Raw genomic sequence first — 10,203 nt, forward strand, 5'->3', positions numbered from 1 at the left:
TCTTAGTAGACAACTTGTAAAAAACACATCATTAAAACCTTAATAGTAAAAAATGGAAATATATCACAAGAAGTACTTATTTTTACAAAAATGTCAAGTTAAGCTTATACACAAAATTTTAATAGAATATTTAAATCTGTTATTAAAATTTTAATTTTTTAAAAATAATTATAAAAAAAAGACAGACAAGAGACTAAGAATTAAATGATTTCAGATATATGCTTTTAGGAATTTTTTTAAGATCTAAGTTACAAGTTTTAATCAGATTAAACTCTGTGTACATGTTATTTATTTCTCACCATATGATAAAACACGTTTGATGTTTATAACAGGATTTTCAATTATTTATTAGAATGTATGTTGTATACATAATTATAATTTATATCAAACTTATCTTTTTATATTCTGCCTTAATCATATATGGTTACAAATATACAGAGTATTAATAAATTATAAGAACCTTTAAATAACTTTTCAACCATTAAACACAGAAAAATGAAACTTAGCAAATGCTTCTACCTCAAAACAAACAATCTATTTTCTAGTATGAGGCAATTACCTTGGGTATACTGTAGTCTGCTTTTGAAACCAGCTGTCAAAAATATTAAATGATATCATTTTGGTTAGGGTTGCCATAACCTGAAGTTTTTTGTTAAAATGTTTGTTTTTCAGTACTCTGTAAAGCAATATGTGATAATCCTACCCTTTCTTTTTTAAAGTCTTTATTGGGGCCCTATGGGGTTTTTTTATGCGGTGGTATATGCAATCTATATGTATATATGTATGCAATTGTATATAAATTGAAAAAAAAATTAGAGAGTTATTAATATTTTTAATAAACACACTTCTCAAAATGTGTTGTGATTATTATATCAAATTGCTGAGAATTAATTATTTTATGTAATTGTGATATTTCATGATTTAGTCTACTGTATAATTGTTGTAAATCATCCATGCACACATTTTTACAATATTATATGTTATAAAAATTTAATTAATAAGTTTATTTTTTAAAAATCAGAAATAAATAAAATTACATAGTAATTTTATCCCTTTAAATTATTGTTAAAATAAACAATTTAATATAAAAATTAACAGTTTTTTCTGATTAAAAATTAATTTGATTAGTCATAGGGGATTCCTTCAAAAATAGTATTGAAAAATAAATGACCAGTACTTGTGGGCGTTTGTTGTAATATTCTGTGGAATGTTGTGGGTGTTGGTTTGTGTCACTGTTTAGATGAAACATAGGGGAGGGAGCTGTTTAGAAAAGTTGGATACTGGATGATTAGTGGTCTAAGGTCCCAAATGTATGTCCCATTTATGACATTTTTACATTAGTATTTGTGCATATTTATGTTTTGTGTATGTGTGTAAATATTTGTGTGGTTGTGTGTCTGTACATGTCAAAGAGAAACAAAGAAAGTGGGTGTAAGTGAGAGAAAAAGAGGGGATGCATGTATTACGACAGATTATTCAAAATCTAAAATTAAACTTATACCCTTCATATAAATACTGGAATATCCCCCTCTGAACTTGGCACTAGCAGTCAAAACTTGAATACACCAACACAACAAGATGGCTTTGGAACGCGCTGTCAGAGCAAAGGTTGGTATATCAATGCATTAAAATATTTTTTTCATTTAATAAATTATGGAATATACTCTTTAAATTAAAATATATTAAAATATTTTTTAAATTAAATGTAATAATTTCATTTTCCAGATAAATAAAGTAATAAATTAAAATTTTAATTTTTTCACTAAATTAAGAAATCATTTTTTAAATTTTATTTTAAAGTTGTCTTAATTTTTTTTTTATAAAAATTTCTTGAAATTATTATAAAAATGATATAATATAATAATAATATACTAAATATTTAATAAAAATAATATTCATTTATAATAAATTTAAAAAAAATTATTTTGTGTATGTATGTACGTATATTATTTATATATGTATATAAATTTATAAAATACAACATAGATTCTCTTATAAAGTACTTATTCTAAAATAATTTTACAACATTAAAAAAAAATATATATATATAAAAGTGAAAACTAATTGATGAATTAATAAATAAGCGTGTAATTGCGAATAAATAAGTGTGTAAAAACTTTGTGCTGTACAAACATATATATATATATATATATATATATACTGATGATCAGAATTCGGTTAGGGTTTTAAATGACACTTTCTACATAATTTTAATGGCTGCAGTTGAAGTTAAAATTGACTTTTTTTTAATTTAAAATAAATGTTTATCTTTAAAATATAAAGAAATAGATTTTACTTTTAATTTCTTTTAAATAATTTAAAAAAAAATATATGAATATATAATATTTATGAAAATAGCACCTTCAAATGTTTTAATATAATTTTTATTTTTCGGTTAATTTATTTCTGTGTAATAGATTTATTTAAATTTGTAATTATTAGTACAAAAATAAATTATAGAATTTATTAATATGTTAAATAATGTTTACAATTTAAAAGTATAATTATTTATTTATTTTGTGTAGTAACAATAATAATAATAATCTACAATTAATCTCATTATGACAGCTTCAGTCTTACATTCAATACCTACTGGCCCATTTTTTTAATGATAAAATGAATTTTATAACATGGTAAAAAATTCCAACCTGACCAAGATTTGAACCCAGAAACTATCAGATAAAAATCAGAAGTGCTACTACTTGGACACAGAGATCAACATAATAATAATAATAACAGTGGATCCCTGGATAGGATAATAAATAACATTATTTGTACCTGATGGTTCAGTAAAACCTGGAATGTTTGAGGGATTCTGCAAATTCAAGGATGTGAAGTTACGATAATATACCAGCTGCCAAAGCCATCTTTTATAAATGAGTGAGATCAGCACTGAGCAGTATTTAACCACATTTATTTATATTTCTCCAAAGCTAATTTTAATCATTGAAAATTTAAGATAAATAATAAACAAATGGTTATTAAAAATGTAGTGATCTATAAAATCTAAAAAAAATCATCTAAAAATTAAAAAAAAAAATTTATTAATTAAATCTAAAAAAATATATATTTAAAAAAAATATTTTCATAGATTTTAAATTAAAAAAAAATAAATTCAATTTTGTTAAATCTATATGTATGATCTATAAATCCATTTATTTTTAAAAATTTATTTAATCATTATAATAAAATGTGAAGTTTTTTTTTTAAATTTTGTATTGTCTTAAATTTTTTTTATAACTTTTCCTCTGGAGAAATATTTCTTGACTATTCAATGTTGAAGTAAAAACAAAGTGGAGTTTGTAATAACAAAGCAAGGAGAAGAATATTTGTTATAAGATAATATTTATTAGTTATTCTTTAATTTATGAATAATTAGTATTGCAATGAATACATTGCAATACATAACATTCTTAGATAACTGAGTAGCTAACTAATCTCTGAGTAACTTTCTCTGAACTAACTTTTCTCTGAGTAACTTTACTAATCTCAAAATTTTCATTTTATATTAATTATAAAATGAAAATTAAATGTTATAAATCTTTATAACATCTCTAGCCAGAGACATTTTAATTGAAAGGAAATATTAACTTTGCTATTGTCCATATGTAACCCCAAAAAGTTTTAACTGTATTATATGATCAAAAAAAATAAATATTGATAAAAAATTTTAATAAATAGTTTTTATAGCATTTTTTGGGGGAAGGGGAAGAGGGAGGCAGAATGTTTTTATTAATTAGAGAATTGTAACAATCTCTCAATTATCTGAAATGAAATGATCTTGAAGATAGACAATTAAAAAAAATTGGTTTAAGGAGTTTCAAAAACTCCTCTTCCTTATGATTACATGAGTCGATATATCCAAGTTTGTTGCAGTTCTTTATACTATTTTTGATCAATTGTAGTTTTGAATGCATTGTTTTTAGTAAATATTTAACTATCCTCATGATAAACTTCCATAGACAGTATTTTTAAAATAGATGCAAGTAATTTAAACACTTTAAAATGAAAAACAAAATTCCATAATATATTTAAAGAGGATAGTTAAGGCTGAAAATATATTCAATATATTAATTTAATAAAATATTGATAATAAAAATAATTATAGATTTAATTAAAGTGGTACAAACTATTTTTGAGAAATTCAGCTTTGATGTGATTTTCCACAACATACAAACGTATCAACTTATGTATTTGACTAAAACTGGTTATAACTGATTCAACTATTTAAATTATAGGTTTTTGCAAAATAAACTTACAAATAAAAATAAGTAAATTATATGTGAGGTGATTATAACTCAGTGTTTCAATTCAACACATATTACCTCCCTTGGTGTACTGTAATTTGTTAAAAATGCTGCTATTTTTAGTTTTAATGTGTGTAAAAAAAAAAAAACAATAAAATTATATCAATAAATATTTAATCTTCACTTAAAAGATAAAAGCTTGAGTTTATTGTCTTTAATTAAATTTACTGCTGAATGAAAAATTGTTAACATGTTAACTACAATAATTCTTGATAACATTCTAGAATTCTTGTCAGTAACATTTGGCAACAATATAAATTTTTTATTTTTATGAGTACATTGCAATCTGTTCAGTTAATGAGCAAAAAACAATCCCCCGTGGTCCAGTGAAATGATCATGATATGTATGAATGTAAATGAGGTGTGTCTTGTATAGATTCAGACCAACCATTCCTGAGACATGTGGTTAATTAAACCTCAACCACTAAAGTACACCGATATCCACTGCCTAGTATTCAAATTTGTATAGAAGCAACTAAATTTTACTAGGATTCAAATCTCAGAATCTTCGACTTTGAAAATCAGTAGTTAAAAAACTGATTTACCATGATGAGTTAATAACTGGACTAGCCCAGTAGGCTAATAAATAAATTTAAATTTAAACTTTTGTAACACCACACCAAACCAAAATTGTATTGTAATATGATTTTAAAAAACTTAATTCAAAATATTTTCAGTCATCTTTGTGATTATTCTCAGTGATTGAGTGAGTAACTGTTGTTTTCACATTGGCATCACTGGTGTTATTGTTTATTGATTTTTATTTTAATTGGGTAAATAGATATTATGACTTCATTTAAGAATGTGTGAGTAATTTGAATTGTATTTAATCCTGGGCCAGTTACAGCATCTTTCATATAGTAAAAATTTCTGTAACATTCCTTTTATTAGATTGATATCAGAAGAGCAGTTAGTCATTAAAACAATCCATAATTTAATTTTTAAAATGCCAAATTCAAATTGAAAAATGGTTGTAAAAAATCTAATAAAAAAACATAAATTCTGAATAAAAATACACTACCTACATTTTATTACTGACCACTAATATAAATTGATTTAATTTTAGCTTGCAAGCAAACGAGATCCTGATCAAGATGCAGAAGCACAAGAATGGATTGAAATTGTTCTTGGCAAGAAATTTCCTAAAGGCCAACTTTATGAAGATGTACTCCGTGATGGTGTAATCCTTTGCGAAGTAATGAACAAGTTGAAACCTGGTGCTATCCCAAAAATTAACACATCTGGTGGACAGTTTAAACTTATGGAAAATATTAACAAGTAAGTTGCTTATATAATCAAACTAGTATGATTTATTTTCTTGATCAGCATGATAGAAAGTAATAATGTTTAAAAAAAAAAATTAAAAATTATTAATTACTTGTAAAAGGTTAATGGAAAATTGCTCTTCCAGAGAGCAATTTTAGGCTAGCTTATTATGCAGTTTGAATTTTGGTATCTGTGACATACAATAAAAAAAATTTATTAAGTAGTTTTAAAAAAGTCAAGGAGTTTTATAATACAGAGTGTACTAAAAAGACTATTGGGGGTAATAAGCTACTTAATATCTCTTAACTTTGACTTACAGTAATGAATCACAAATGAAATGAAAAAATAACTTTTACAGCTTTTCCATACAACTGTTCAATGTGAGCATGTTTTGTCAAGTAGCGTACATGCAACTTATTGGAAAGTTTGTTGCATACTTTAAACAGCATGTATGGAGTAATGGAAGTAACAGCTGATTAAATCCTGTGCCTCAAATTGTGTAGATCAATAGGTAGCAAAGACTATTGGGGGTAATAAGCTACTTAATATCTCTTAACTTTGACTTACAGTAATGAATCACAAATGAAATGAAAAAGTAACTTTTACAGTTTTTTCATACAACTGTTCAATGTGAGCATGTTTTGTCAAGTAGCGTACATGCAACTTATTGGAAAGTTTGTTGCATACTTTAAACAGCATGTATGGAGTAATGGAAGTAACAGCTGATTAAATCCTGTGCCTCAAATTGTGTAGATCAATAGGTAGCAAAGACTATTGGGGGTAATAAGCTACTTAATATCTCTTAACTTTGACTTACAGTAATGAATCACAAATGAAATGAAAAAGTAACTTTTACAGTTTTTCCATACAACTGTTCAATGTGAGCATGTTTTGTCAAGTGACGTTCATGCAACTTATTGGAAAGTTTGTTGCATACTTTAAACAGCATGTATGGAGTAATGGAAGTAACAGCTGATTAAATCCTGTGCCTCAAATTGTGTAGATCAATAGGTAGCAAAGACATACACAAGATCCTTTGTAAAATTCTAAAGGAAAAATCACATAGAGTCATCAATCAAAATCAAATTGGTGAGGCCACTCCAAACAAGTTCTGTCATTAGGTCCATGTCGACCAATCCAGCAGTTGGGAGAAAACATCATTCAACCAATCCCACACAGAGTTATGCCTATGTGGAGTACACTATTGTACCTATGTGCAATAATATAAAAAATAAAATATAATATAATATAATAAATTATAATAAATATAATATAATAAAATAAAATTAGTGCCAAATAAAATTCTCGAGGGTCATCTTGCAGGTGAGGAAAGAGCCATGTACACAGAATATCTGAATATACAACTTCTACTACACATGTTTCAGCTAAAAAGAACGGCCCAAAACTTGCCTTTAGAATAGTATACAGAATTTTAATTTTGGGGAATCCCTTTCATGTTGTAAGAGCTCAGAGGGATTTTCTGACTCCTAGATACAGACATTATGTGCATTAACTTTTCCATTAAGATGAAATGTTGACTCATCACTAAATACAATTCGATCTAGAAAGTCATCTTCATGCTGTAACATTTCAACCCTAAAGCTGGCACACACAGCATAGTCGGTAGGCTTCAAAACCTGTACAGCTATAAATGATTTGCATGAATAAGTTAAGCATTTCCTTAAAATATTCCATACTGTCATTACCGGCATTGCTAGTTCAAGGCTGACCTTCCTAAAAGATTTTTTAGGACCATGCAAGAAAGAATCCCTGACATTTATCATTTTTTTAGAAACCTTGGTCATCTCTTACTCTTAACCTTACAAGACATCTGGTTTTTTCAAATTGATTATGCTGTCGTCGTCTTTGCTAATGGTGTTGTCAAACAGAAAGATAGCAAATTAAGCTATGGCCATGGGGATAAGTAAAACTACATTTTTTCTTTTTGATTCTAGCCTAAATAAACACTGTACATCTCACCCAAGAGATATTAAAACAAAATCCTGATTTTCATTTTTGTATATCATTTTAATTAATGATTAAAAGTTACAAATTTAAAATAAATCTGAACTAGGATAATAAATCTGAATTCTGGATTTTGTTTAAAAGAAATTATTAAGTCGCTTTAAAAAATAATTACAAAAAAAAAAAAAATTGCGAGAACTGATATTAACATTTTATCAAACACTGAAATTAATAGTAACGTTTTTGGTTTTTTTTTTTATTTTTATAGTGTAGGAAAATTAATAACTGTATTACATAATATTGCAGAAGAAGATTTTGTTAAATCATGGGATTGCTGAAAGTTGATAATTCTTAAATGCGATCAATTTTCAAATGTTTGGATTTCCTTACTTACATTTCATTCAGTATAAGAGCCATCTTGTTGTAAAAAAACACAATAAAAATCAGTTTTAGTATTCTAACAACATAAATTATTTGAGATTACTAAGTTAAAGACTGCCTTAAACATTATTAACAAGCTATAATTAAAAAAAAAAAACAAAGAATCAAACAACATGCTTAAAATTAAAGAATCAAGCAAACAGGAAAAAAAAACAAATATGCTTATTGTTATTATAAATAATCTAATAGTTTAGTCAAAGTAATTTTGTTGAATCAACCTGCATTTTTATAAACCACCATCATAATACTGCAGAATTAATCAGTACTGAAAGCAAATGTAAGAAGTAGCTCTTCTGCTGAATAAAGTATGATTTCTTTATGCAGAATGAAGAATGATTTTATTAATCATTTGTGTTTGTATAAGTTTATTTATGCATTTTAAAGATTTTTAAATATCAAACCGCATAAACTTAAATTATGTATACTTTTTCAGCTTCCAGAGGGCCTTAAAAGATTATGGGGTTCCTGATTTAGATGTATTCCAAACAACAGATTTATGGGATAAGAAAGATCTTGCACAAGTTACTACAACATTGTTTGCATTAGGTCGGACTGTAAGTATCAACTATTTTTTATCTAAGAATAAACAATATAAAATTAACTAATAGAATTTTTAAGTCATACAACAGAATGTGGTAAGATTTCTTATTGAAATTATTGTAATCATACCAAATTACTTTCTAAATAAATTGAAAGTTTGACTCTAGAAAATTTTCTCTGAAAAATTATTATATAGCTCAAGTTACTGTTGATGTGGCTTGGGGAAGTGTTGAAATCTGTAGTTCACAATTCTGATTTCATAATAATATTAGATTGAAGAGATTATTCAAGCTGTATAGGTAATGAATCTGTAATCATTCATTTAAGTCCTGTGTGTAACAGGATATATTACTGCAAGTTAAAACTTTTTCAGTTCCTTGAAATTCGGTTATGAAGAGATTTAAATCCAAAAATTTCAACCTGTTTTGAATTTAAATATCAAATGTTTTGAAACCATCAATTTTAATGGATGCAGTATATAATCTTTTCCATATAATTTACTATATTTCTGTATAATATTTCTAAACACAAGCTTATGCGATAAATTATTTATCTAAAAAAAATTCTTTTACCTTTTTAATAAAGTATATTATTTTTTAATTTCATATTAATTTTTTTCTTTCAGACTTATAAACATCCTGAATGGAAAGGACCATGGCTTGGACCAAAACCATCTGATGAACACAAACGAGATTTTTCAGAAGAACAATTAAAGGCTGGTCAAACAATTATCGGTCTTCAAGCTGGTTCAAACAAAGGTGCAAGTCAATCTGGACAAAACATTGGTGCATCCAGAAAAATTTTACTTGGAAAATGAACAAAATATTTTTAAAATTATCATTTTAAAGACTATTTATTCCACCCTTCCATATTATTTATTTCTATTTTTTAATGTCTTATTTCTTCCTTGTATACTGTAATTTCATTACCATTTATTTGTTTATACAATTATTACATAAACATATTTGAGAAAAAATTACATATAAATTTAAAAAAAAATATATTTATATCAAATTTTTTACAATTTTTATAAGTAATTATGTATATAAATATTTAATTTTTGTTTTATAATAAGCAGCTTATTACTATTACGTTAAATATTTATATACAGATTACTTATTCAAATTTATTTGTAAAAAATAATATTATAGTCCTTATTTTTCTGTAATATTATTTTTGTTATCTGTTAGTTAATAATATAAATTGTGATTAAAAGAAAAAGAGTAGTGGCAGTAATTTATTGTTTTGTATATGTATTGTTTTATAAGAATCAAGAATAAAATTACCTTAATTCTTTTCTGAAAAACGTTAGTTTTTATTTTAATGTTTTATTTTTACTTTAATTTTCCCTTTCCTTTCTTTTTTAAACCTAGTCATATTTTTTATTGATTATACAGTAATTTTCACAAAAATAAAGAGAAATCTACTATCTATTTTTACTTTATGAAGATTTTTTATGCTAAAGACTTTAAATTATATTGGAAATATTTATTGATTGTTTGACATTATGAGCAATATCATAATTGTATTATTACCACTGGATCTCTGTATTTTCAGAAAGAGCCTAAGATAAAAATAATACTACAGTTCATACTTCATATTTACTGCGGTCAATTTCAAAGAATTTCCCATCAATGTAGCAACACCTACAATTAGACAACAAATGGGTTCAGTATTCTAATCA

The 10,203-nt window shown here is 25.4% G+C and overlaps 1 protein-coding gene across 1 annotated transcript; it reads left to right on the forward strand.

Moving 5' to 3' along the window:
• Positions 1-1,448: 1,448 nt before the first annotated feature.
• On the forward strand, positions 1,449-9,825 carry Mp20 (muscle-specific protein 20 transgelin). The gene is made up of 4 exons (XM_075379182.1): positions 1,449-1,608; positions 5,374-5,585; positions 8,413-8,533; positions 9,145-9,825. The coding sequence occupies exons 1-4, from the start codon at positions 1,579-1,581 to the stop codon at positions 9,334-9,336; spliced, it is 555 nt and encodes a 184-aa protein (XP_075235297.1). The 5' UTR covers positions 1,449-1,578; the 3' UTR covers positions 9,337-9,825.
• Positions 9,826-10,203: the final 378 nt, after the last annotated feature.

Source organism: Lycorma delicatula, chromosome 11 (genome assembly GCF_047948215.1).
Source record: "Lycorma delicatula isolate Av1 chromosome 11, ASM4794821v1, whole genome shotgun sequence".
Classification (NCBI taxonomy): domain Eukaryota; kingdom Metazoa; phylum Arthropoda; class Insecta; order Hemiptera; family Fulgoridae; genus Lycorma; species Lycorma delicatula.

What these genes read in the sequence shown, in the direction of transcription:
- Mp20 (XM_075379182.1), top strand. Translation starts at nt 1,579, where the DNA reads ATGGCTTTGGAACGCGCTGTCAGAGCAAAG. An exon ending in AACGCGCTGTCAGAGCAAAG is followed by an intron (nt 1,609 to 5,373) that starts GTTGGTATATCA and finishes ATTTAATTTTAG; the next exon opens with CTTGCAAGCAAACGAGATCC. An exon ending in TGTTTGCATTAGGTCGGACT is followed by an intron (nt 8,534 to 9,144) that starts GTAAGTATCAAC and finishes TTTTTCTTTCAG; the next exon opens with ACTTATAAACATCCTGAATG.